The following is a 26249-nucleotide window of genomic DNA, read 5'->3' as shown; positions in this document are numbered from 1 at the left end:
CAGAAGACCGGTTGTTGGTAGGGCATTAGACATGGAACCTGTGGCGACCAAAAAATTGATCCGCTCTCTTGCCGATCCGGACAAAGTCGCGAGTTCAAACCTGCTGGGGCCCAATTGAGGTTGAAAAAATATCTATTGTTAGCGTAGACGCTACATGCTTCAGTCTCGCTTTCGATGACTTCCTAGACGGGGTAAGCGATCCCAATACCAGGCTACGGCACACACCACCAAAGAATACGCCCCGAGAACAGACATCGACAGCCAGGAGGATGCGTACATGGTCTTCATGGACAAATTGATGATTCCTGTCATTACATTCGCCTGCAGCGGGGGTTTAGATATATACCACAGAAGGGAGAGGCGACTTACCAAGAGGAAAATGGAGAGGCCATGTCGATTGATTGCCTCGAGCAGGGTTGGAGGATTGCCTTCAGGCGCGGTGAAGTAGTTCGAATGGGAAGGGTCCTTCCGAGCCTTGCTCGGCTTGGGTCCAGGGAAGAAGTAGATATCCAGAACGACGATATAGGCGAGGAGGAAGGTGACGTTGTAGGCTGCTACCCAGAGGATGTACGGCAAGTTGACCTACTCTTGATATAAGACGAGTTAAATGAGAGACATGAATAGACTCACCATTCGCCTTGAAGCGCCGCCCTCGTCACCCCACACCCCACCAACTTTCAGCAATCGAGTTAGACCCAAGAACGCCCACCACAGAATGGCGTACGAGCACAGCTCTGTCGCGGTCTTTCCAAGTTGACGTGGGCTAGAAAAGTCGAGTTCTTCAATCTGAGTTTTGGCCTCCTTGGAACTGCGTTGCTCAGCCAAAGCTTGCTGGCGCCTCCTGAAGAACGACGGAGACGGAGGGAGGACCATCGTCCCTGCTGACAACCCCAATAAATGGATGGCGAGGTAACCCACAACTGAGATGATTCCCTCTTTGTTCTGACTGATGATGTTGTCGCGTGGAGCGTTTAGGACGTAGTCTCTGAGACCGAGTTGTGATAACGCCAGCTGCTGACCTGGTGAAGTGTCAAACGCGAACGAGGAGAGGAAATGGAAGGGTCGCACCTAATCCGACGAGTACACCGACCATCGATATCGGTAGGTATACGAGAACTGGGTGGAGTAATGTTTGAAGTATGGGAACCACAGCAAGGGTGATGAAGAAGTTCCAATGCACTCCATATTCAGTGACGTGCTCTGGGTACTCTGTTCCTTTGACGGCCAAGACTCTGGCGACTCCCAGAAGGATGACAGGAAAGGCCTTTCGAACGACGCGCACAAGCTTGGGTCCCAATGGCGAGGTCAAGTAAGTTGGGTTCTTGAGCAGTGGAATGGCGGAAACCATCCCCTGCGAGAAGACGAACGATCCAACTCCTAGGTCCATCTGAGTCTGTGAGGATGCGTCGACATAAGACTCCAGAACCTCAACTCACCAAAGAAACTCCATACGTTTCGCACTTGGCAAGGATACGAGGGAACACAGGAAAGTCAACGGCGAGGATAGCCAGTATAGTCATGAGCATCATGTGTGCCCGGTACGTCGTCAATGCTGGTAGTGGAGGTAGATGGCCTGGGCGATTCTCAGTCTCCTTTGGCGCATGTTGCTTCCATGGCAGGGGTGAACGGGGTTCCTTCCTCGGCATCCAGTGGTATAGGGCCACGGCGAGACCACCGAGTAGAAGGTTAAGGAGACCTGGTCGGGTCGCGAACTGGGTCATCGACAGAAGCAAGGGTAGCACGAGAACCACCCATGACAATAGGAAGCCAAATTTTCGATCTGGTCGTTGGTTGTAGAGGACGGCGTATAACGCGACTGAAGACTACTGCGGGCGGTGAGCTCAGCTCGGGCGATTCTGTAAACACTGGACGCACCAGCGCAGCCAATGAGACCAAGTTGATATGTGTTATTGAGGACCCTGTCATCCCAGAGACAAAGGCCTCCTTCGCTTGCTTATAGTCGTCCATGCTGACAGAATTGCTGGACAGATCGTTAATAGACGCGCTATTGACTACAAATCTCAGACGCACCAAGTTCCCGCTGTTCCAATGGTATTCTCTCTCCCTCTAGACGTCGTTTGTTGCTAGTTTATAGATAGTGCATGGAGGTAAAGTAGAGCCAAGCCGTGGTCTCCGTCGAGGATGATGGTGGTCGGTGTCAAAAGTGATGACAAGCGCTGTTTGGTCACCGACAAGCACAGCGGTGACGGGTTGATCCTGGCTGGCCATGTCGATACCCTCAACATTAGACAGTTCCTTTATTCTCGTCGAAAACGACGCTCGCAAACCAAATCCTATCGTCCAGGATGCTAAACCCAATATTCCGGTGAGTAGCATCATCCCAGAACTCTGAGCTCGAGCTAATTTAGCGCGCGACAGGCAACGCACCCTTCGCTTGAACCAGGATATAAACCGGGTTCAGCAAATACATACGCTCACGACTGGTCACCTTTAGCGACGGGAGGCTCAATAAAGACCCAAGGCCGCCATTTTGTCGACGGCTACGGGCGAGTCTGCCATCTTCGCGGTGCCAACGTATCAGGCTGTTGCAAGACGTCCGTTGTCTACAGCCTCCCGCATTACATCGTCTGACAACGCTTCTTTAGACCATTCGACCATGACCACGAAAACTTCCCTGGGGACCATCGCTCTGTTACCTTTGTTGGCCGTCCCTTTCCCTTGGAGGAGGCTCCGGAGCACTTTGCAAGGCTGAGGAGATGGGGGTTAACTTTCAGTGAGTGTGGACGGGCTCTAGGACGCGTCTTTATTCACCAAGGTTCTCAGTTCGTTTTCTTGTTACTTGGGAGGCCGTTGAGCACGCTGGACCGTACGTCTCATTGAAGTGACCCGTCTCCGGTTGGCACAAACTGACTTTGCAGCTAAAGAGGTATCTACGACAAGGAATACCTTGCTTATATTCGAGCTCTTCTCTCCCTTCTCCCCAAGTACGGCCTGACCGCCTTCGTATCGATGCATCAAGATGTCTGGTCTCGTTACTCTGGTGGCTCAGGAGCGCCTGCCTGGACGCTGGAAGCTGCAGGATTCGACCTCGGCGCAATCGAAGAAACCGGAGCGGGTTGGCTTCAGGGTCAGAAGCGGGGCGGGCATACTGAACCTGACCGCGGCATCTGGCCTTGCGGGTACCAGAAGCTGAGCGCAGCTACTATGGCGTAAGTCTATTCCCTTTCTGCTCAGGTACATCGCATCGACTGAAACGCGTCGCTTAGAACGCTGTTCTGGGGCGGAGATACCTTCGCTCCAAAGCTCCGTGTCAAGGGGACGGATGGGGAGGAGGTCACCATCCAGAAGTACCTCCAAGACGCCTTCCTTGGTACCTGGGAAGAAATAGTCAAGGCTGTTGGCGACCTGGAAGGCGTGATCGGCGTCCAAGTATGTAGTGACTACGTTTCCTGGTTTCAAAGCTTACCCCCTCTACAGATGATGAATGAGCCTCATCGAGGCTACATCGAGCTACCTTCCCTTCATAGCTTTGACTACAACACAGATTTGCATCTTGCCCACGTCCGTAAGTACGGACTTCGCCTTCAATTGAACTCGTACTAAAGTTTTGTATAGCATCTGCTTTCCAATCGTTCCAGCTCGGCGCTGGTCACCCAACCGAAGTTCCTCACTACGAACGCTCCTTCCCCTGGCCGACCAAACTGACTGGAAACACCCTCGTCAACGCGAACGGCGTGAAAGCCTGGAGAGAAGACGGGCCTACCAACGGAAAGTGTATCTGGGAGCTGCACAACGTATGGGGATGGGACCAGAAGAAAAACGAAGCTGTTATCCTGAGGGAAGGATACTTCCTGGTACATCCGAAGACTAAAGAAAAGGTTGACTGGTATGTCGATTGCTATTTCCCTCTCATGCAGAGGTGGGAGAAGCGTATTCGACCGAGCATCGGTGCGGATAAGATGATCTTTGCCGAACCGATTCCGAACGAGGTATGTACGATGCTCGGTAATAGGTTCTTATCTAATTGGCATGTGTTGTCAGTTCTGCCCCAAGACATGGACTGAGGAACGCCGTCCCTCAAATCTGGTGTATGCGCCCCACTGGTTAGTCCTCAGATGCCTTCATTTATTTACCTTGCTGACATTGGATTGCTAGGTACGACCTCAATGCTCTTTTCTCCAAGGCCTTCGGCGACTTTACTGTCAATGTACAAGGCCTCTCTCGGGTAGGTCCTTCGCTTGACTCTTGAGTGTCTTGCCTATTTTCTTACATTCACCTAGGGCATGTTCCTCCCGAAGGCCCTCTACTGGGGCCAGAAAGGTGCCAGGGATAACTACAGTCTTCAGATTCGCAACATTGTCCAGAAGGGTTATGAAGCCCTCGGGGACAAGCCTATTGTTATCGGCGAATGTGGTATTCCAATGGACATGAAGTGAGTGTCTGGATCTTAGAAACAATCCGCTGTTGCTGAACCGCTGCTGCAGTAACAAAGAGGCTTTCGAGACTGGAGACTTTACCTGGCACGCTCGCATGATGGACGCGTTGATGACCGCCTTGGAACGGTCATTCGTTGGTTTTACGTGAGTCTGTCCAAAGTACACGCAGCATCTTTCTTGATGCCATGTTTCCAGCCTGTGGAATTACAATCCCTCAAACAACGATGTCCACGGCGACGACTGGAACGGCGAGAACTTTTCATGGTTCAGTCGTTATCGAGCCCTGCCACCCTCCCTGCTCGACTACTCCCAAACATCACCCACCTTGGATAACGGTGGACGAATCCTCACCTCAATCGTCCGGCCGTACCCAGCCAAGACCTGCGGGATACCGATCAAGATGGAATATGAAATGACGACGGGGACATTCACCTACGAATGGGCCAACTCCTCAGGGCCCCTGCTCTCCGCCGAGACAGAGATCTTCTACCCATCGCTTATCGCCCAGTCAAGGGACGTCATGGTTAATGGCCTGGAGAAAGGGGACCGATACGTCTACGACGAGCGACGCCAGACTTTGTTCATCGTCTGCCAGGACGTCAAGACACCCGGCAAGCGACACCGAGTGGAGGTGTCTGTTTCACCTGGATTGGACTATCCTCGACCTGAGTTTTATCTTAACGATATTTGGACGGACTTTGGAGGGCAGATTTCTGCTGCTGTTTTTGTTGTTTTGTTGGTTATGGCGTTGCTCACGACCCGGTGGTTGGTTTAATGTTGTGTGTTTTAAGTATGTAGATACCCTAATGTATAGAATCTAGAACTACATTGTTCATTGCTGGATCCTCACACTTTCCTTGCATCGTTTTCATTTGTTGGGATTACTTATTTACGGGGATCAGTATTAATAGAACGTCTATCAATAGTTGCCGTATTGCGGCTTGACCTCGTTTCACCTCATGCGCTGATTGCAACCACACCCTGCCAGTGAACAGCCTCCATCCCTCCAAGTCTGATACTCATCATCAATTACGCGGACGCAGATGATCATACACATATAAACCGAGCGCTGGCGAAGGAGTTATCTTTCTTTCTTTGTGATTGTCTGCGACGACCCCCACAAGCCAGGAGCAGGTTCTCCTTCGCCGGCCGCCCATATCTCTGCATACCCACAACTCAATCGTTTCGTTTGATACGAGACTTACGACGAGAAGCGTTATGTTGACCATGCGCTCGATGACAACCCTCGTTTGCTCTGCACTGGCTTTGCTGTTTGTTTCGTCGTCCATCACTTCGGTGACTGCTGCTCCGCAGTTCCGCAGTGAGCTTCGACATCGGAGGTGAGCGCTCTACTGCGTTGAATCGTCTTGAAGATGGATGGTCTAAGTGGGTTTACGTCTAGGGTTTGCGGTACACACATCTCCTCATCTCGACGGACAGCTGCGGAGAAGTACTTCCAGACCCATCGCGTGCCCGCTGCAGACCCCGATGCAACGGCTACTTTGGACGTCTACTTCCACATCGTCCATGCGAACAAGACGTCCGAGGGAGGTTATGTCACGTACGTTCCCTCTACATCCTGAGATTAGGCGGGGTGCTGACTTTATTATCCTGCCTCGTTGGCCTTGTGTGGCGCTTTCTTTAGTGACGAACAAATTGAAGAACAAATGGAAATCATGAACAAGTCCTACGAGCCCACTGGACTCAGCTGGAACTTGGTGAACGTTACCAGGATCAAGAGTCCTGAATGGTTCGCGGCTGTTTCCCCGGGAAGTAAAGATGAGATCCAGATGAAGAAGACTTTCCGGTACGGGAACGCGTCCGCGTTGAATATCTGGACTGTTGGGTATGTGTATTTCTCACTAACCCTTGAACGTTGAACTGAGAAGCGGGACTCGGGATATGAATATTGAATGTCAAAATTGCTTATGTCGAATTTAGATTCCGTGAGGGAGAGGGCGCTGGACTTCTGGGATACGCAACGTTCCCCAGTGACTACAAGGACGAACCGGAGGTCGATGGCGTTGTTCTCCTCTATTCCACAATGCCGGGAGGATCTAGTGCTCCGTACGATAAAGGAATGACGTTGGTCCATGAAGTTGGGCATTGGGGTGGGCTGTATCATACGTTTGAGGTCAGTACAGAGTGAGACCTTATTGTGACTTGTGCTGATTCGTGACTTGTAGGGAGGTTGCTCCGGCAAGGGAGACTACGTCGACGACACCCCCAAGCAGCGGGAAGCAGTCTATGGATGCCCTAAACCCATAGCTTCATGTCCCGGTGGGCAGAAGGCACTCGTCAGTAAGTGGCCTATTTTTTTAACCCCTGACTTTCCTACTTTGCTGACGCTTGAATGACCGCAGAGAACTTCATGAACTACTCTGATGACGACTGCATGGACAGCTTCACCGAGGGCCAGATCACGAGGCTTCGCACACAGGTGCGGTCATTCCGGGGTGTGAGCGTCTAGAGATCTGGTCACACCTTTCTTCTTGTCCTTTCTCCTTGTTTTTGTGATTGAAATCGAGTCTTCAAGTAAGCAAAGAAAGCTGTGCTGCATTTGGGTTCAATAGTGATGATAATGGGACTTTGGCTGTCTGAAACTGGGTGATCATGATGCTGGTAAAAATAGGCATTTAGCCCGTGGGCCCTAAGCACTTCGGGTCGTGATATTGTACCAATCATAAGCCTGCAGTTTCAAATCAGCCGCCGCCTTTGATCTGAGGGACCTTCGAGAGGGATTCTATCATCGCCTCGAAGCCGTCCGGAGTTCCGGAGTACAGTTTGCTGTGCTGACAAAGGTCGGGCCTATCTTCAACGGGCAGCTGGAGAACTGGTTTGAGTAGATATTGACGGTTGCGTAGCAGTAGAGTCGGTACCCATTGCGAACTAGCAGCCTTTGACGGAAAGCTGCAAAGCGAGGTCCCAACCTGATGTTGCGCTTAAAGCAATCGATTCGATCGATTATGCAGTTCTACTACGTGGACATACACTCCCAATGCCATCATCGCAATTTACGGTTCTTCTCCAAGATCCTCCAAGCAGCCGTAGTGTGGTCACTCCACCTGGTAGGCGGTACCTTCCCCTTCATCTCCTGCATGATCCTATTGTGAACCGATCCAGGTGCGAAGTGGGCCTGGATAGTCTTGTGCGTCCTGAGGTCGTTTCCGATCTTGTTCCTCAGTTCGGGTGGCAGGTTGGAAACGCGCTGAGCAAGATTGGGCTTGGGGCCAGGCTTCGGGGCGGGTTTCTTGGGAGGAGCGGATGCTTTGGGCGGTTTCAAAGGATTCGGACCCTTCTTGCCATTCTTGTGTTTCGCCCGTACTTCGAGGTAGTCGTCGAAGCTCTCCAGAGCTCGGCGGAGCTTGCGGTTCTTCTCGAAGACGCTCCATGCAGGGGTGGCTTGGTCAGTCCACTTGTTGGGCGGGACCTTTCCGTTCATCTCCTTCATGAGTCTGTCGTGTTTAGACCCCGGACCGAAATGGGCTTGAATCGTTTTATGGGTCCTTAGATCGTTTCCGATCTGGTTGCGGAGCTCGGGCGGGAGGTTGGACACGCGCTGGGCGAGGTTAGGCTTAGGACCTTTGCTGCCTCCCTTGCCTCGAATCACAAGGTCTGAGCCCTACCAAGGAAGGATAACAGGTTAGCGCATGTATCAGGACATTGTCCATGGATGTGGCAGTGCCTACCTGTGGGAGAGGACCAGCAGCGACACCGATAGCCAGAATAGCAAGAGCAAAGAAGGAGAAGCGAAGTTGCATGGTGAGTTAATTGGAGTGGAAGGGAGGTCGTTTCCAGGAGTGAGACCAGCTCGCTGAGGAACCTAGTCCACTTTTCCGCACTTCTTATACAAATCGGCCGCACCGCAACGCACTGGATGAAGGAATGTATTTTTGGAAATCAACTTAGTAAACCTTTGTGCCAATCAAGCTTTCTAATGAACGCTGAGTATAGGAATAGCGCTCGTGTCGGCCAGCTCGACGGAAATGGGGGTACAGCCTATCTCTGGGCGTCGGCGCTTATTGTGCATTCTGACTGTCAACCTCGACATCAGTGGGTATCTTGACTTCCTACCCATCGGTATTATACATCTCAGTCGCTCTACACGAAGAGCAGGAATAAGCAATATTGTTGAACAGGTATTTTTACGCACTACTTCCCATCGCTGTCACTGTCAGTGTTCTCTTCTTTCTTCCATTCCTCTTGACATTCAAGCCACACGTGATGGCCACAGGGGCTTCATACGCCGGATACTCGCTCCTTATACGCGAACGGATGGAGGCTAGCTCGCTTCCATGGTCTATTGACGTTTCATAGAATGACGAATTGGGACAGGCTGTTTGTTCATATAAAGGGAGGCGAGGAGTTCAATCAAGGGTCCTTTCACCTTCGGATCCCTTCCACCAGCAACCTCCCCCCCATCCCACCCCACCAGCCTATCGTCCCCGACAGCAAGAATGGGCGTAACAGGGAAAATCCGGTCAATGCGAGCGGTAGCATGGGATGTTGGCTGTACTGTTGCGAATCTCGTCTGGCCTAATCGAAAACCCGGGAGCGTGACGCCTGCAGGATGTCCCGGTGCTGGTGGGAAGTGGCCTGAATTCGTACCTCCCAAAGAGGGCGACAGTCGATGTTCGTGTCCTGCCTTAAATGCGATGGCCAATCATGGTGCGTTCTGCTACTGTATACGCTAGATTGGTGAATTGGAAGCCATTGCTTGCAATACTAGGTCTCCTGCCACATGACGGCAAGAACATCAAGTTCTCAGAATTGGGCGACAAGATTCGTGAAACCTACAACTTTGCACCCAGTTTCTGCCTCTTCGTGCCCAATTACGCTGCCACTATGCTGGGGAAGGACTTTAACAAGGACACTTTCGACCTGCAAGAGCTGGATCTACACAATGGAATCGAGCACGACGCCTCACTGACCCGTGTGTCCCTTTTCCATTTGTTCTCCTCCGACTGCCACTGACAGGGTCGCTCATTATGTAAATCTTGGCAATGCTAGGCGAGGATGCGGCGCTCGTTCCTGACCAGTCCAAGCCGCATATCCCTTTTATTCGGGAGCTTCTTGACTCCGCTACGGGGACAGATGCAGAGGGAAGGAAGCTCCTGACCATCGAAGATCTTTCGAAATACTCGGCGAAGCGCCGCGTTGACGCCCGTGAAACCAACCCTGAATATACCCTTAGCAAGGTCCACAGGACATTCGGCAGTGCAAAGTGCGTGGCTTCAACAGATGTGCTCTCGTTGAGCGTTATCTGACCCCCGTTACCCTAGCTCTTCTACTCTGTTGACCATCTTTGGTGGCCGTGTGGACGACCTCGAGAGTATCTTGATCGACGAGCGAATCCCGGATGGCTGGGAGTCAAGGATCCTTGAGGAGTTTGGCTTGACGATCATTACGTTCAACTTGAAGACTGTCCATAAGGTGGAGGGCGGTATTGATGAGGAGAAGTATATTGCTGAGAGGAAGGCGACTGCAGCTGCGCAGGGAAATGCGGAGGGTGAATCGAGCAGCGTTGCCAAATCCGATTCAGCCAACCCAAGTCCCACTGGTTCGTAGGGAACGAAAGCTAGGGAATGACAACTACATACGACTTGCTATGACGTGCGATCTCGTTGACTGTTTGTATAACGATTCTTCTTCTAAGTACTCAATTGCATACGATACCGCTGATGGGACATTGGATTTAGGCGCCCAGTGGGCCCTGATCATAATCGACGAAGCTCCTCTGGACGTTTGATGGTATCAACGAACTCTAGGGCCCATACTCAATCACGGTCGACCTATTTTATGTCAACTCTGACCAGGGTGTACTCATGACCAGTATCTATTAGCGGAGGGATAAAATAAGGAAAGAACTACGATAGATGATAAAAGAGGCCGCCGGGCGCGCTACTCGATATTGGACATTCTTCCATTGATTTTTCACCGCCCGTGACACGCCTTATAGCCCTGTTTCAAGCTATTTGGGGCATATAGGGCTGACAGAAACACTCCTCGAGCCCGTTGCTATTCAAAGACAGCATCAAAGAAATTGCGATAGGCTACAATGGGCGCTCCGTTTTCTTCTAGCCACAGTACTTTTAGAACATTGTTGAAAGACATCGCGATGCTCAAGGATGATTTGCAACCTCGATCCATTGGCATGTTATCGCTGCGCACGAGGGATCTCTCCTGTTCCGATCCGCGGTTATTCTTATCTTGTTGTGAACAGATACCATTCGAAGTGGAAACATTGATTCGGACAGTGTAGCGGTTCTGCGCCCAATTCCATTCAAACACGACATACACAGCATCAAAGAGAACCACAGGTCATCATGATCATCTATTTACAACAACTCCTCAACCTCATCCAAAAGTTCCAACTCCCTCCTCAAATTCTTGTTCTTCTCATGCACAGCCCAAGCTGCGGTAGTTCGATCTGTCCAGCGGCCGGGAGGAGCCTGTCCCTTCAATTCCTGCACGATCGCCTTGTGTCCAGCCCGAGCGTTTGCACGCTGCAAAGTCTGCTTCTTCCAGTGACCGAAGACTTTGCGGCGGAGTTCTTCAGGCAATTTGGCGACCTTTTGGTTGACAGGCGGCAGCGGGTTGGGCTTCCTACCTCGGACTTCGAGCTCGTCCGAGTCCAGCAACTCCCTCCTCAGATTCTTGTTCTTCTGGTGTACAGCCCAAGCAGCTGTAGTGCGATCAGTCCAGCGGCCGGGAGGAGCCTGTCCCTTCAACTCCTGCATAATCGCCTTGTGTCCAACCCGAGCGTTGGCACGTTGCAAAGTCTGCTTCTTCCAGTGACCGAAGACTTTGCGGCGGAGATCGTCGGGCAGTTTGGCGACCTTTTGGTTGACGGCTGGGAGGGGGTTGGGCTTCTTGCCTCGGATTTCGAGGTCCTCCGAGTCGGCCTAAAAGATTAGGGGATGGGTGGTCAGTATGGTTTTTTCTACAGGCTTTCGTTGGTGAGTGAAAGAGCGTACGTAGGAGATGGGCGTGGCGACTGCGTTGAGGGCCAACAAGGCGAGAGCGAAAAATGAGAAACGGAGTTGCATCTTGATTCTTTAGGTGAAGCGAAGGTGAATTGGGTTGTGTGAAAGAGAAGAGTGACGGGTTTATGGGAGTGTAGGAGAGACGCTTTTTGTGTTTCCAGGAGTGAGACCAGCTCGCTGAAGAAACAGAGCACCAAAGGCTCATCTCTTTTATACTCATCGCAACCGCACAACGCAGAGGACTGCATGAAGAAAGACAGGCTCTCGGCCTGTGTACCACCAGTGTCCGGAACCAGAAGCCTGATTACAATCTTATTGCAATGTCGTAGGGCCGGAAGGTTCAGCATTCCTATCAATCAACCCTGCGTTAAGGATGCATGTGCTACTCCGGCATGAGATCGGTGCTCTGGTCATGGCGTTCAAAGTAGGCCATTGGTGTTTGCTACATCCCCCAAAAGTTGACTGTCAGCCACTTGTGGGTTGTATTCAGAGTTCTCCAGAGCCTCGTCGACCGAATCGATACACTACAACCTAACTAAAGTTCACTGAGTTCTGGAAGCTCTCCATGGAGTACCGTGTTCTCCCTGAGACCACGAATGCCAATGCACCATCATATTCAGGGTTGACATTACCCAGTCAGGTCGTCGCAACGTCAAAGTTCCGGGCCTTTGAGTCGACCTACATCACGTCGCAGATCCTTACCCAAGGTCTACCATGCGTGCACTCATCGGACATAATGTGGACGCGTGGTTCAGACGAGCCTGAGGCGATCGGGTATTTCAAGCGCCGGACTTTTCTCGCCGATCACGTCGGGCGCCTAAGACCTAGCACCCATCCGAAGTGCACGTACATCGGCCAACGAGAACAGCGGATATCGTGATAGTCATAAACGGATAATAGCTTCGACTCCTGGAACAAAGCCATCCCCCCGTCAAAAGCAAAATAATACACTAAAGGAGTCAATAGCCTAAGCGAAGTGTCCGTCCACCAAGCAACAAAGGTCAATCGATAGCAAATGAAGACAGCAACGAGAATACTACAAATATTATACAAGCCATCCAGAGCAGGGGCGAAGGGAATGTGAGACACGCATGTCCCAGGTAGGCAGCGGTAGGGGAAAACACGACAAGAAAACTACATTACACTGGGAAGTATTCCGCAAGGTGATCTAGAATATACTGTAAATGATGAACAGTCTGGTGGAGAAGCGTCTTCTTCGTTATCCGGACGCTCCCTTGGAAGGGCAGGTGAGCGAGCATGAGGTGGTTCGATGCAGCCCCTGGACGTTCCAGAGGGAGGCCGTCGACTTGGACTGTTACAGCCGCTGTTCCTTGTAGACCTGCTACAGCGCCGTCGCTGGTGAATATCACCTAAACCAGGGAGGTTCAGTCAGCTAAGAGTGGGAAAAAGAAATAGGAGACGCACCTTGCTAACGAAGTTACTAAACTCCTTCTGGCGACCTGGGAGTACTTCCAGTGGGACATCCTTGACTTTAGCCGACACAGTATACGCGGAACCTTCGCCTTCATCACTACTATCGTCAGGGACACTGTGCGCAATGAGCCAATCCTCAGGACGAATACGCCCAAACGCTCTTTCTGGGAGAGGGTCTGGTAAGGGATCCGGCGACGTAGGGTCACCATTTCGATCCACCTCCCCGTCAAAGATGAGAACATCAGGCAGAACGCGAGAAACATTCAGCCCGATGTTCATCCCTCTGGGAAGGACGATACGCGCAAAGACAGTCCCGCTGGCCAGGAAATGACCGTTCGCCTTCGTCTTGAGCTTCATGTCGCGGAGAGTGACATTGCGGAGGACGTCGGGTCGGGGATTAGGACCTGGGAAGTCGGTTGCAATGGACAAGGTTGGGAACAAGCTGGAGGCAATGCTGATGCGGTTGGGGAGCCCAGAGAGATAGCGCATGAGAAAGGCGGATAATGTGGAGAATGTGGATGGCCTGATGGGTAGCACTGAGCCATTGACGTGGAGGGTGATGTTTGGATGGGTGAGCGTGAATGGTTCAGCGACGACAGAAGCTACGTCCACCAGAGACGCATCCTCGTCGATCATGGAAACGGTGAAGGGGAGTGATGGGGAGGTGAACTGAAAGGACTGGGGAGCGGGGTTGAGGGTTGTTGCTTCTGCTGCGATATTGAGATGCGTCGCCGAAGACTTGATCGAAAAGGATTTAAGGGTGATGAGCTGAGAAGGGTCGGGGAAGGGGGCGTTGGATCCGGGGCGAGGCAGTCCTGGGATAGAGGGGACTACATTACGGTTAATATTAGTGACCATCTCAGAAGGTGACCATGGCTACCCACCTTTCATTCTAAGCGACGTCCGGATGTTAGACAACCTCCCATGGAACTTTGTTCTCCAACTTGGCCTGTCCAAATGCCCTCCTCTCACAAGGACGTTGTCGACATCGGCACGAACAGCAAAGTAGCCTCTATCCCATGCGTCTCTGAGGAACTTGGTGATAAGGCTGGAGTTGGTGGTGGGGTAGAGGAGGACTGGGAGCGATACAGGAGTCAACCATGAGTCGTCTTCTGGTGGATCCACAGTGAGTGGCAGGTCGAGAGGGAGAATGTCGAGGGTCGCGAGGGTCGTAAATGGGTCAAACTCGGGCATGACCGTCACAGTGCTCAGATTCACTGATACTGTGTGCAAGGTCCGAACGCCTTGCCGTCCAATCTTCTTCCACAGCCGCTGAAGAAGTCCATCGTCGGGGTCGGAGTTGATGCCCATAGCGTCTCCTACGTCCACTCCCATACGACCGTGCACGGTCACCCATATTCCCCCGTCTTTGGTCACGTTGTGGAGGTCGACCTTCTGAGGACCATCGAAGACAAGGTCGTTGTTGATGAGGTCTTCTGGGGTCAGATCCGCTGCTTTGGCGGCATACGACCAAGCCAGAAGCGCTATCGCAGCGAAGACAACAGTGCATATCGACAGTGACGCTAGGAAGACTGTTGCCAGCCTTGACCTCAGCGTCCTCCGCGCCCGACTTGAGTCCTCGACGTCGTTGACAACCGTCCATGGTATTTGGGAGGTTCCGCCTAACAAAGGCGTCCGTTCTGAAGGTTCGTGGATGATTGCTCGTCGTTTGCCCTTTCGGTCAACCTGCTGCTGCTGTTGCTGGAGGTCATCTGGCTGCTCTTGCTCGCTCATTTCACCATGAGCTCGTCGTACTGTCGCAGGCGCCTGAATCGAGAACGTGGAGGGTAGTGGAACGGAGAGAGCCGAGCTTGCCGTCACAATGGGGTAATGCGGTGCCTGGGCCCGACCTGCTAAATAAAGCAATGGAAGCGCTGAATCGGGAGTTCGAGCCTCGTTGGAGCCAACTCGTTTCAAATAATACGAATACCACGAGAGTACACCTAGCCTTGACTCTATGCAAGGTTAAATAGCACCGTAGATATAGGCAACATATCGGTATTCCCCAAGAAGTTCGCCGGTTGGTTTTATGTCAAGCTCAGACTAAACTTTGAATTCGAACGCTCGCTACCCCGACGAATTCATCCCAGGCTGACAACCAGGCCCGCTGGAACACATACACACTGTACTAGGGCAGACTTCAAAACCACAGTCGGACAGAATCCTGGGGCCTAAAGCCATGAGCTATCCTGAATGCGTGAACCTTGCTAAAGCCTGCGAACAGGGCGTGCAATTACCCAATAAATGAATGTCAATTAGATTGGCGTCTGGCGTCTGGACTAACCCCACGAAATGACCATACTAAGATAATGTGATGGTTGGGTATAATGATGGAGTGGACCCCAAGCCTCGATGCACTAGTGCTTCTTCGCCTTCCTCCTTCTGCGCGTTCTCCGTTTCTTGGGTGGGGGAGGAGGGGGAGGAGGCTGGGTCGGTTCCGGTGAAGCCCCTCTAATCCTAATCCTCCCATCCTTCAGCGTCTCCGTGATAATAGGGCTCGCTGCCGGTCGGTATTTGTACTCCTTCGAATACCTATTCGTCAACAGTCAGCTGTCAGTAAGGATGAAGGGACCCAGGACCGAACAAGACGTACCGCGACGCGTAGATGATCTGTGGTTTATTCTTCTTCCTGATGTGGTGTTGCCTCAGTGCATAAGCCAGCCAGAGCAAGAACGTCACAAAGACAATCAACAGGAAGCGTTTCAAGGGTGATGGTGGTGGTGGGTTGAATCGTGGGTCAGGAGAAGCAGGGCGTTGCGGTTGTGGTTCGGACTTTTCGTCCTCAGAATCGCTGTGTTCTTCATCCGACACAGGCTCCTTTTCCTTGGTTTTTGAGTCATCAACCTCGTCGTTGCTCTCCTGTTCGTTGAGTAGGGGTTTCTTCTCGTCGAGGTCGCTGTCGCTAACGCCCATGGTGGTTGCAGTGGTGAAACACGAATTCCGTCGAATATTCTGGTCAGTGATGGGTTCCCACGGTATCGGTTCAGGCAAGTCAGGCCCCTATTTTGATCACGATGAGCGCGTCGTGTGTGGGTCACGGACTAAGCCTAGTAACTGCCGGAGAATGGGTTTGGTGTGGAAGACCAGTCCCTCTATATAACGAGCGGTCACAGTCTATGTGCCTCAAACATAAATGGAGAAACGTGTATTTATTGAATTGCACAGGAGAGCACAAAAGGTGTTGTATAGCTGACTGGTACAGTGATACGTACTTAGGTCAAGCCAGGGTAGACGGGGCCACCAGGAGGAATGTAAGCCTGCAGGCGACGTCAGAAGACAGGATTGATACCATGGGTAAAGATCAACGCTTACCCTGTTGGCAGCATCGCCACGGTAGGGGTTGAAGAGAATGCCGGGGTCGTTTTGCTTGTAAGCACCAGGGAAGTTCAAGCCGGAGGGTCGGAGGTTTCCACCGCCAGTAACGGTCAATTGAATACAAACTAAAAGGAAAGGACCATCAATTTCTTTCCGATGCAAGGGATAAGAGCCGTAGCGCACCAGGGTAGAATTGAGCACCACCAGGTTGAGATGCGCCGTGCAGGGCAATCTGCTCGTGTCGGAGGAGCTTCAAGCAAAAGTTAGTTTTTCTGTTCGATCCAAAAGTGAATTGGTCTAGAACTTACGTAGTCACCTGGCTCGATGTTGGCGGGGATCCTCACATCAGAGGTGAAGCCACCACGGGCGAGCCTGTTAGAGGGCCACTCGCCATCGTAGGTCTGTTGGGAGATCTACAGGCGATAAGCTGAGCACGCTACAGTCATCCCAATAAATAAGCACACGATGCCCACCTTGAACCAGGGAGAGCCGGTGTCACCCTTCCAGCTGGAGCATCCTGGAACAGGGCACTTGGCCATGTAGTTAATAATGGGACCATCGTGACCGATGGGCCAAGTGTTCCAAACGACGGTCAAAGTCTGACCAGCGGGGATAGATGCAGTGATCGGGCCCTGGGAGAGCGTCACAATGGGCGCCAAAACAACGATGGGGCTCTGAGGCTTACGGGAGGCAACTTTGAGTTACCGATCGAGCAGGTGATATCTGGGGAGTTGACGTTGGAGATGTAGCCGCTGTCGGGCTTGGTGGCACGGACGATTCTCAAGGGCTAGGCATCATTGTTAGTCGGGGGCCTTCGGATTGCCTTTGTCAATAATTCTAACCTGGGGAACGGTGTATCCATCTATAGAGAGAACGTAGATCAGACAGCCGTCTTTGGCAAGGCACACAGAAGAGGCTTACCCCTGGTGACATCCCATCCAGGAATGTTGGTGCCGTTGATTCTAATCCAGGGGACATAGCCGTGCGCAGCGGCCTGCCCGATGAACGTGGCAGCGGCGAGCAGGGTCGAGGTTGAGAACAGCATCGGGACGCGTTTAAACGAAATACCCGTACAGAGACAACAGTCGCCTCTCTAGCGTCGATGAATGTATTTTATAGTGAGGCAATATCCAAGGAGCCCCGCATTTTCCGAGCATCACCCGCCCTCAGGGTGCAGTGGGGGGTGAGGGCTACCCCGCCTTTAGGGAATATTTACGGAGGGGCGGTTGAGGCAATATGTCGGATGTGTAAGCTGAGGCATTCTGGGTTGGTAGTCACCGGTCATTGGTGACGCTCGGGTGCTAACCGCCATCTCTCGGAAGTCACGACGACAAGGGGTAAGGTGAAGGCCAAGTCGAAGAAACGAAGACCAGCTGGTAGTGCTTGATCCTTTTGAATGATGTATTGGAAGCTTTGATGAGGGCGCGGGAAGTCGTCGTCCAGCGTATTGGACAGCGCGGGCCGGTACAGAACCCAAAAGCCAATTCGAGGGTATGCATTTAAGCGGCCAGGAGGATACCCATACATTCCAGGGAGCCTCGAGTCACCACGAGCGCACCCAGGTTCCAGAAGATCGCCTAGTCCCAGCAAACGGATCATGCTGGTTGCATCAATACACAGAAGCCAGGGTTTTACTCCATTCCACCAAGAAAAAGAGACGCCAATCGTAACCCTATCGATTCTTCTATTCTTTTCGTTTTTCCGAGGTGGGGTGGAGAAGTAGAGAAGCATGTAGTCCCATGACGAAGGGAAAGAAGGATGCAGAATCCCAGAGAAAGCAGCCTGTATATCTTCTTCTTTTCAAAAAGATCCTCCCGCGAAATATCCTAGGAGGTTCCGAGTCTGAAGAAGCAAGATGAAATGTAAGTGAATGGTCGAAGGATTCCCAGGTTTCTATAGCCCCAAGACTAGTGGGTGATTACTTTTGGAGAGATCCATGCCGGATTTTCAGAGTTTTTTGACACCTGAGAGGGATTGGCGGTGATGAAGAACCAGAAAGATCAGAGTTTGAGCGGCACGAATTCCGGCATGGAGCGTGAGAAACATATCGGAAACAAGCGCAGGCGCGCAGTGCTCGCTGTCGGCGCGTCTTCATCATCATCGTCGTCGTTCGAATCAGTCTTCAACGCTGAAACCGTAACCGCCCCTGTCGTGTCAACAAAGCTCGTTGTTCTTGCAGTTAAAAACCGATTTTTGGGTGTAAACTACAGGTTGGAAGCGTGCCGACACCTAGGTTTCCCAGCAGACAGGAATTTTTCGAGGAGGGACAGGGACAAGTAGACGCCAATGCTCTGTTGTGAGTGTCCTGCTCAGCCTGCTAATCTCTGCCTTTTGATTATCTCAGTCTGTTCCAGTACTTAGAGAAATGCGAATACAGCTGTGACGGGCTTCCAAGTCGGACTGCTTAATAGGCGTGGTCGTGCGCCCTCTTCGAGAAGTTTCGGCCCTTCTTGAGATCACAGCGCCGTTTCGAGCTCTTCTCTCCGAAACCGAATTGAACACGTTGGGCTGGAGCGTTCGACCTGTGCGATCATTCATTGAATGGTCACAGGACTGATATTTCTCACCGCTTCAATTGCTTGAACCATTAGACTTGCAGAGGCCAGAATGGTTCTTACCATGGTTGGGGTTAGATCGCCTATGCTTTTTGGTGGTCATCGTACGCTGGAAGACCATGAACGACCTCTAGGAGCTACCTCTGTGTGCCCTGCACGCTCAGAAGTTGCTACTTGGTCTAAGGTTTGCGGTCTTTGTCAGATGGGATGTCCCTGTTGCCTGAATTCAGCCCAGCGCAGGACCTTCAATTGTAAGGTTGGTTCCACCCTGTTCGTTCGCAAAGCCACAAGCTAACGTCATCTGCCCTTTAGCCATGCTTTCGAGTCTGCAGGGACATCACGAAGTCTATGCCATGCTCGACCACGCTATCTACTATCACCGAGGCCACGCGATGTCAGTGGGAAGATCCGCGCAGAACCAATCTAGCGCTACTCCAACTCGGGGCGCTTCTCTACAATTATAGTGAGTTGACTGCCCTTGGTCGTTGATGCAAAGACGATGAAATGAATGCCTACTCTACCCCAGCTTTCTTGAAACTAAGCCAGGAGCATAGAACCAACACCCAAGATCACTTACACTAGCCAATGAGGTTGGCTCTATTCCCATGCGCTCTCCACGGCGGAGGCAATGTCGTCGGCCAAGTATTGCCCAGACTGGCCAAGCTGCTCATCGTCAAGCATTTCGAGGAGTTCTTTGCACATAACAGGCAGGATAATGCACTACCTGACCAACTTAAATCCGAAGATTTTGTGATTTCCTTACCGATGTTGGCCCGGTGTCGACGTCTAGGATCCCAGGAGAATTCTTTAAAACGTGGAGGAGGGGATTTCGGGACCGACCACGAACGATGCGTTCCTCATCATTGGCTTGGGCCCTAGGGCTTGTTGCGTTGGGTACGCTTATCTCAGTATTCATGAACGTTTTGTCGTTGCTTACACTGTGCGCACGCCAGCCAACGCGCAAGGCTCTCCCACTCAGTGGTACGACTCGATCACTGGTGTCACCTTCTCCAGATTCTACCAGCAGGATACCGATGCCAGCTGGGGTTACATCTTCCCTTCTGCAAGCGGCGGACAGGCCCCCGATGAGTTCATCGGTCTCTTCCAAGGCCCCGCCAGCGCAGGATGGATTGGGAACAGTCTTGGTGGTTCTATGAGAAACAACCCCCTTCTCGTGGGCTGGGTGGATGGCAGCACACCAAGGATTTCTGCTCGATGGGCGACGTGTGTTGAATTTATCTCTTCTGTCATCGGAACAATACTTACACTGTGGCTGGCAGTGACTACGCACCACCTAGCATCTACTCTGGACCCCGTCTTACCATCCTCGGGTCTTCTGGCACTAATGGCAACATCCAGCGTATTGTCTACCGTTGCCAGGTGCGTTAGTTTGGAGCAAGTTCTACACACATGCTGACAGAACTCCTTCAGAACTGCACAAGGTGGACTGGTGGAGCTGGTGGCATTCCCACAACTGGTTCAGCCGTGTTTGGCTGGGCTTTCCACAGCACCACCAAGCCATTGACTCCTTCCGACCCATCCTCTGGCTTGTACAGACACTCTCACGCCGCTCAATACGGATTTGACATTGGCAATGCCCGCACCACCTTGTACGACTACTACCTTCAGCAACTCACGAACGCCCCTCCGCTCTCTGGAGGTGCCCCGACCCAGCCACCGACTCAGCAACCTCCCACCACGACCGCCCCCCCTCCCCCGCCTCCGAGCTCCACCTTCGTCTCTTGCCCTGGTGCTCCCCAGCCTAGGTACCAGATGAACGTTGCCAACGGTTTCCGTGTCGCCCCTGTGCTTGGTGGCTTGACCATGCCTCGTGGCATCACCCTTGATACTCGAGGAAACCTCCTTGTTGTTGAGCGAGGACGTGGTTTGACGGGACACACTCTGGATGCCAATGGTTGTGTAACCAGCAGCAAGGTCGTCATCCAGGACACCCAAATCAACCACGGCATCGATGTCCATCCTTCCGGCAGAAGGATCATCGCCAGGTAAGCAAGGTGTTGAAACCCCATGGCCCTGAAACGCACCTGACACTTTCCTACAGTTCTGGTGACATTGCCTGGTCTTGGGACTACGACCCAGCCACCATGACTGCTACCAACCGAAGGACGCTCGTCACTGGGTACGTGGCGACAAGCCCCAGTGGATTCCTCTGATACTAACAAACCAACAGAATGAACAATTTCTACCACTTCACTCGAACTGTTCACATCTCTCGCAAATACCCCAACCTCTTCGCCCTGAACGTTGGATCCGACGGAAACATTGACGTGCCAACTCGTCAACAGAACTCTGGTCGTGCCCAGATCCGAGTCTTCGACTATGATCAACTCCCTCAGAATGGTGTCCCCTTCGTCAGCCAGTATGGTCGTGTCCTCGGGTATGCTTGCTTCACTTTCATGTCGTGATTTGTCTTTGCCAACCCTTCGTAGATACGGTCTCCGCAACGACGTCGGCATCACTGAAGACCGTGCCGGCAACATCCACAGCATTGGTGAGTTGACTGTCCCTGAACTAACTCTCAGTTCCCTCTTAACGATCCCATCCCATAGAAAACTCGCTGGATAACGCCTACCGAATGGTCAATGGACAACGTCGCGACATTCACACCAACAACCCCGCTGAGAAGGTCTACAACCGTATGTGCCAGATCACCATCTTTTGCGGACATCTCCCTCATTCTCACTTGCAGTGGGAGACCCTTCTAACCCCAGGGCCATCTTCGGGGGCTACCCTGACTGCTACACTGTTTGGGAACCAAGCGATTTCACCGATTCGCCCAAGCAGCCTGGCGATTGGTAGGATCCAGCACTATTTCATTTGGTAATCAAAGCTCACTCGTGCATCCAGGTTCACTCAGGATAACAGCGGTCAATACACCGACGCTTGGTGCAACGCCAACGCTGTCAAGCCTACCTTGCTCCTTCCTCCCCACACTGCTCCTCTCGACATGAAGTTCGGTCTCGGAAACGACACCAACTTGTACGTCGCCCTTCACGGAAGCTGGAACCGACAGCCGCCCCAGGTACGGGTTGCTACGTGTTGTATGCCAAAGCATTTCTGACTCTGCATGGATCCAAAGGGTTACAAGGTCGTCGTTGTTCCTGGACAATACTCTGCTTCAGGAGAGTGGTCGCCAACAGCTCCCCTCGCTCAGAGCAGGACTGCTTGGTCTGACCTTTTGACCAACCGAAACGAGAACCAGTGCTCAGGCTTCGGAAGTGAGTTTTTCATATCCGGTCTCCGTTTAGGAAGGAGACTGACCTCCTTTCAGATGCAAACTGCTTCCGACCTGTTGGATTGGTCTGGAGCGCTGACGGCCAGAACCTCTATGTCTCCAGTGACACCTCCGGCGAAGTCTTCATCATCAAGCGCATGTCCGGCCCTATTGTTCAGCCTCCCATCACCCAGCCCCCCATCACCACCAGCCCACCTACTCCCACCACCCCGCCGGTCGTTCAGCCACCCACGACCGTCGCCCCTCCTCAAGCCAGCCAGACCCTCTGGGGACAATGGTGCGTAATTACTAGTCATCCATTGCTATGCGGAACCCTAATAATCCCTCCAGCGGTGGCCAAGGATGGACCGGACCCACTCTTTGCCCAGCGAACTCCGTTTGCAGAGAGGTACGTTGCTCGTCTGACACCCACTACATCCCTTGCTTACGCTCTCTCCAGTCCAACCAATGGTACTCTCAGTGTGTTCCTGCATAAACATCCCCCTATCTATTTCAAGACATCGTGCTGTAAAATTAGTCGGGCTTCAAGACAGAATCGATTTTGTTTCTGCATCCATTCATTCCTCGCTCATGTTTCTTCGGGACTCCCACGTGGCTTTCCCAATCCAGCAGAGGGACAGATAGGGTTGCGTCGCGCATGACCTTCGCCTGCCTTCGACAATAGGTAATTTCTTGCTTCTACTCATGGTCATCGTTCTAGTGTCCCCGCATGTGCAACATCTTCGGAACGCGGTGCACATGTCCTGCATGGAGAGCCATCTCACGCCATTCAGTTGCATCTCACTGATCCTCGCAGGAAAGACCAATGGATCTTCACCGGTTACTACTCAAAGTTTTTCCGCAACCACATCACGGGGATTGCGCTTCTAATTCCAGCGGCACCGATTCTCGACATGGAGGAATCGTTCGCGTGGCAAACTCATGGCAAGTCTTTGATCGGATTCTACCAGATCTGTTATTGAGTTCATCCTGCTACCGTACAGGTTTCTCGAGTAATAGTGGATGAAGAAACCATGTCAAGTGAACATTTAGTCTCCAAACCCGTGAGTATTAGTGCACCATGGCGCGATAGAACTCGAAACAGTGAAGCAAACATCCGAGGATTTGGGGTTCTCTGAACCGACGTTGTACCGAATGGATGAGAGGAGAGCGCTCGTTTAAAACGCAAAACCGTTTGCACGGAAGAAGGCTACTGGAATCCAGAGCAACAGCCATGTTTTCCTCTCTGTTTTGGGCCATTGGGCTGCTCTCTGTCCTCGGTTCGTCACTTGCTTTCCCTTCACTGGAGCGCGCCGCTTTCTTACCTCAGGTCCCCAGTCCATGGACAGGTGGCATCGCAGTGGTACGATTCCTTGACAGGTGTAACCTGGCAGAGATACTATCAACAAGATTTCGATGCGAGCTGGGGATACCTCTTCCCCTCTTCAGCTGGTGGAGCTGCGACAGATGAATTTATTGGAATCTTCCAAGCACCGGCCAATTCTGGCTGGATCGGGAACAGTCTGGGAGGTGGAATGCGCAATGCCCCTTTGATTGTAGGCTGGGTCGATGGCACGACTCCCAGGATATCCGCTCGATGGGCAACGTGAGTTGTCTCACCAATGACTCCCACCATGGGCCTTGATTAACGATGGAACAGTGACTATGCCCCACCTTCGATCTATTCTGGACCTCGTCTGACTATACTAGGATCGTCTGGTTCCAACGGCCAAATCCAACGTATCGTTTATCGTTGCCAGGTACGCACCTATCTTGGGTCCTCCCGCGACGGTCGGCAGTCTTACGACAACTGCTCAGAACTGTACATCTTGGTCCGGTGGCGGCATCCCCTCTACTGGAAGCTCGGTGTTGGGATGGGCTTTCCATGCCACTCTCCAACCGCTGACCCCATCTGACCCCAACTCTGGCCTCTACAGGCATTCAGCTGCAGGCCAACACGGCTTCGACCTCGGTACCCGCACCAGTTCCTACAACTACTTCTTGCAACAGTTGACCAATGCTCCACCTCTTTCTGGGGGTGCGCCTACGCAGCCACCAACTTCCCAGCCTCCGACTCCTACAACCCCGCCACCTCAGCCACCACCAAGCTCGACTTTTGTGTCATGCCCTGGGGCACCCAATCCGCGGTACCCAATTAACGTCGTCTCAGGCTGGCGAGCAGTCCCCGTCCTGGGAAGTCTCTCTGAGCCTCGTGGTATAACCATGGATACTCGAGGCAATCTTCTTGTTCTCCAACGTGGCCGTGGTTTGTCGGGCCACACTCTCGATGCCAATGGATGTGTTACCAGCTCGAAGATGGTCATTCAAGACTCGGCGATTAACCATGGTGTTGACGTTCATCCTGCTGGAAATCGCATTATTGCCAGGTACAGTGCATTCCCAAATGGATATCTGTGCGTGAGCTGAACCTGAGGTCTGGTAACCAGCTCAGGGGACATTGCCTGGTCTTGGGATTACGATCCGGTAACAATGACCACCAGTAACAAGAGGACCTTGGTCACTGGGTACGAGGACAATTTCCACTCATCCACATGGTTCTCACTTGTTTCGACATAGCATGAACAACAACTTCCACTTCACTCGCACCATCCTGATCTCTAAGAAAAACCCCAACATTTTCGCGATCAATGTTGGTTCGGCGTCGAACATCGACGAACCAACGCGACAGCCGGGATCTGGGAGAGCTCAGATCCGGGTCTTTGATTACAACAACCTTCCAGCCTCTGGAACGACGTTTACTAGGTACACAGAAGTTGTCTTCACATATACCTACCCGCCACTAACGTTTTCGTCGATGCTAGCTCATATGGACGAGTCCTCGGGTATGGGCATCCTTTGTCTAGATATTGTTGGGCCTCTTACCCCTACCATGGTCTAGATACGGGCTGAGGAACGACGTTGGCATAGCTCAAGATAGGGCCGGAAATTTCTGGAGCATTGGTAGGTCACAATTGGAGGTATTGCCATTTAATCACGGAATATTCTTACCGCCCCTAGAAAACTCACTCGACGATGCCTACCGCATGATCAATGGTCAAAGGCGCGACATTCATATCAATAATCCCGCGGAAAAAGTGTACAACCGTAAGCATTCCCGACGAGTATATTGAACTATCTCTGACAACCGTCTAGTTGGAGATCCTGCAAATCCTAGATCTCTGTTTGGCGGTTATCCTGACTGTTACACTATCTGGGAGCCAGCAGACTTTAATGATAGCACGAAACGGGTCGGCGATTGGTAAGAAGCACCAGTCATCGAGTCATAAGCGTCACTTCATGTCATCGCCTAGGTTTACGCAAACAAATAGCGGGCAGTATAACGACGCTTATTGCAACAGCAACACCACCGCGAAACCTGTTGTTCTGCTGCCGCCGCACACAGCTCCCCTGGACTTCAAGTTCGGCGTCGGGAATGATAGTAATTTATACGTCCCCCTTCACGGAAGCTGGAATCGTCAGCCTCCGCAGGTCAGTTCCATGTCCAGAGGCACAGAATCTAATCTCTCAACGACCGTACGATGTAGGGCTACAAAGTGGTAATTGTCCCTGGTCGGTGGTCAGCGAGCGGTGAATGGTCTCCCACCGTTTCTCTCGCAGAGACCAAAAATTCGTGGAGTACTTTAATCTCCAACGTCGATGAAACACGCTGCTCAGGATTCGGAAGTGAGTATCGAGTGTTGTTTGACTCTTGTTTTGCCCAAGTAGCTAAATACGAGGTCATCAGATGCCAACTGCTTCCGGCCAGTCGGTCTTGTCTTCAGCCCAGACGGACAAAACCTTTATGTTACCAGCGACAGTTCCGGTGAAGTTATCCTCGTCAAGAGGCTCTCTGGGCCTACCAACCCTGGACAGCCACCTACAATCACGACTCAACCGGGAACCCCCACATCACAACCACCTGTTCAGCCGCCGACCACCATTGCTCCCCCTCAGGCTACGCAGACCATGTATGGACAGTGTGGCGGTCAAGGCTGGACTGGACCGACCCTGTGTCCTGCCAACGCTGTTTGTCGGGCGGTAAGTGAATACTTGATTTGATCCAAGGCCCTCATTCTGACTTCGAGACGTAGTCCAACCAATGGTATTCTCAGTGTGTTCCTGCATAATTTCGGGTTTCGTTGGTTCTGTAGCTTCCTGTTTCTATGCCAATATCATTCTTTTGAATGGTAGTCGCTGGCTCCTTGCTACTGCTGTACACAGCTTGTGCGTCGAGTTAATTTTGAATTATGAATCGATTCTATTTCCTCCCACTCCTCAAAAAGCGCTGGCTAGCGCGTACTGTGAGTTCCGCACTATGTTAGAAGTT

The 26249-nt window shown here is 52.1% G+C and overlaps 11 protein-coding genes across 11 annotated transcripts; 5 read left to right on the top strand and 6 right to left on the bottom strand.

Moving 5' to 3' along the window:
* Window positions 1–159: 159 nt before the first annotated feature.
* On the bottom strand, window positions 160–1968 carry CC1G_09534 (GPI-anchored wall transfer protein 1; the record flags this gene model as incomplete). Its single annotated transcript, XM_001837931.2, has 6 exons — window positions 160–321; window positions 370–582; window positions 631–1019; window positions 1069–1393; window positions 1437–1823; window positions 1876–1968. 6 exons carry the CDS (start codon window positions 1966–1968, stop codon window positions 160–162), a joined length of 1569 nt encoding a protein of 522 aa, XP_001837983.2.
* Window positions 1969–2227: 259 nt separating this feature from the next.
* Window positions 2228–5172, top strand: CC1G_09533 (cytoplasmic protein; the record flags this gene model as incomplete). Its single annotated transcript, XM_001837930.2, has 13 exons — window positions 2228–2326; window positions 2380–2555; window positions 2607–2734; window positions 2785–2827; window positions 2886–3170; window positions 3228–3390; window positions 3439–3526; window positions 3577–3950; window positions 4003–4064; window positions 4117–4186; window positions 4242–4393; window positions 4446–4541; window positions 4593–5172. The coding sequence occupies 13 exons, from the start codon at window positions 2228–2230 to the stop codon at window positions 5170–5172; spliced, it is 2316 nt and encodes a 771-aa protein (XP_001837982.2).
* Window positions 5173–5527: 355 nt separating this feature from the next.
* Window positions 5528–6867, top strand: CC1G_09532 (metalloprotease; the record flags this gene model as incomplete). The annotated part of the gene is made up of 6 exons (XM_001837929.2): window positions 5528–5737; window positions 5800–5958; window positions 6043–6243; window positions 6339–6531; window positions 6584–6698; window positions 6761–6867. The coding sequence occupies exons 1-6, from the start codon at window positions 5625–5627 to the stop codon at window positions 6865–6867; spliced, it is 888 nt and encodes a 295-aa protein (XP_001837981.2). The 5' UTR covers window positions 5528–5624.
* Window positions 6868–7331: 464 nt separating this feature from the next.
* CC1G_09531 (hypothetical protein) lies at window positions 7332–8205 on the bottom strand. The gene is made up of 2 exons (XM_001837928.2): window positions 8087–8205; window positions 7332–8019 (listed from the first exon to the last, which is right to left on the bottom strand). The coding sequence occupies exons 1-2, from the start codon at window positions 8156–8158 to the stop codon at window positions 7402–7404; spliced, it is 690 nt and encodes a 229-aa protein (XP_001837980.1). The 5' UTR covers window positions 8159–8205; the 3' UTR covers window positions 7332–7401.
* A 589-nt stretch (window positions 8206–8794) lies between these two features.
* Window positions 8795–10085, top strand: CC1G_09530 (hypothetical protein). Its single transcript, XM_001837927.2, has 4 exons — window positions 8795–9065; window positions 9127–9330; window positions 9408–9621; window positions 9680–10085. Exons 1-4 carry the CDS (start codon window positions 8855–8857, stop codon window positions 9963–9965), a joined length of 915 nt encoding a protein of 304 aa, XP_001837979.1. The 5' UTR covers window positions 8795–8854; the 3' UTR covers window positions 9966–10085.
* Window positions 10086–10643: 558 nt separating this feature from the next.
* On the bottom strand, window positions 10644–11554 carry CC1G_09529 (hypothetical protein). Its single transcript, XM_001837926.2, has 2 exons — window positions 11375–11554; window positions 10644–11302 (listed from the first exon to the last, which is right to left on the bottom strand). The coding sequence occupies exons 1-2, from the start codon at window positions 11444–11446 to the stop codon at window positions 10736–10738; spliced, it is 639 nt and encodes a 212-aa protein (XP_001837978.1). The 5' UTR covers window positions 11447–11554; the 3' UTR covers window positions 10644–10735.
* A 968-nt stretch (window positions 11555–12522) lies between these two features.
* On the bottom strand, window positions 12523–14594 carry CC1G_09528 (hypothetical protein; the record flags this gene model as incomplete). The annotated part of the gene is made up of 3 exons (XM_001837925.2): window positions 13702–14594; window positions 12809–13647; window positions 12523–12753 (listed from the first exon to the last, which is right to left on the bottom strand). The coding sequence occupies exons 1-3, from the start codon at window positions 14549–14551 to the stop codon at window positions 12523–12525; spliced, it is 1920 nt and encodes a 639-aa protein (XP_001837977.1). The 5' UTR covers window positions 14552–14594.
* A 464-nt stretch (window positions 14595–15058) lies between these two features.
* Window positions 15059–15730, bottom strand: CC1G_09527 (hypothetical protein; the record flags this gene model as incomplete). The annotated part of the gene is made up of 2 exons (XM_001837924.2): window positions 15059–15349; window positions 15411–15730. The coding sequence occupies 2 exons, from the start codon at window positions 15728–15730 to the stop codon at window positions 15175–15177; spliced, it is 495 nt and encodes a 164-aa protein (XP_001837976.1). The 3' UTR covers window positions 15059–15174.
* Window positions 15731–16029: 299 nt separating this feature from the next.
* Window positions 16030–17189, bottom strand: CC1G_09526 (endoglucanase-4; the record flags this gene model as incomplete). Its single annotated transcript, XM_001837923.2, has 8 exons — window positions 17054–17189; window positions 16975–16994; window positions 16818–16919; window positions 16606–16764; window positions 16441–16545; window positions 16316–16382; window positions 16130–16257; window positions 16030–16074 (listed from the first exon to the last, which is right to left on the bottom strand). Exons 1-8 carry the CDS (start codon window positions 17175–17177, stop codon window positions 16030–16032), a joined length of 750 nt encoding a protein of 249 aa, XP_001837975.1. The 5' UTR covers window positions 17178–17189.
* Window positions 17190–19535: 2346 nt separating this feature from the next.
* CC1G_09525 (hypothetical protein) lies at window positions 19536–22418 on the top strand (the record flags this gene model as incomplete). The annotated part of the gene is made up of 14 exons (XM_001837922.1): window positions 19536–19581; window positions 19641–19911; window positions 19968–20067; window positions 20119–20693; window positions 20750–20827; window positions 20879–21085; window positions 21138–21199; window positions 21258–21344; window positions 21398–21503; window positions 21556–21730; window positions 21788–21926; window positions 21980–22220; window positions 22274–22331; window positions 22383–22418. The coding sequence occupies 14 exons, from the start codon at window positions 19536–19538 to the stop codon at window positions 22416–22418; spliced, it is 2181 nt and encodes a 726-aa protein (XP_001837974.1).
* A 738-nt stretch (window positions 22419–23156) lies between these two features.
* On the top strand, window positions 23157–26049 carry CC1G_09524 (hypothetical protein; the record flags this gene model as incomplete). The annotated part of the gene is made up of 14 exons (XM_001837921.1): window positions 23157–23202; window positions 23261–23528; window positions 23583–23682; window positions 23741–24309; window positions 24370–24447; window positions 24500–24685; window positions 24745–24765; window positions 24822–24883; window positions 24941–25027; window positions 25076–25181; window positions 25234–25411; window positions 25468–25606; window positions 25668–25960; window positions 26014–26049. The coding sequence occupies 14 exons, from the start codon at window positions 23157–23159 to the stop codon at window positions 26047–26049; spliced, it is 2169 nt and encodes a 722-aa protein (XP_001837973.1).
* Window positions 26050–26249: the final 200 nt, after the last annotated feature.

The sequence above is a fragment of the Coprinopsis cinerea genome (assembly GCF_000182895.1).
Source record: "Coprinopsis cinerea okayama7#130 chromosome 6 map unlocalized cont3.6, whole genome shotgun sequence".
NCBI lineage: Eukaryota > Fungi > Basidiomycota > Agaricomycetes > Agaricales > Psathyrellaceae > Coprinopsis > Coprinopsis cinerea.
Note: the sequence above shows the minus strand (reverse complement) of the source record. Positions and strands in the feature narration are given on the sequence as shown.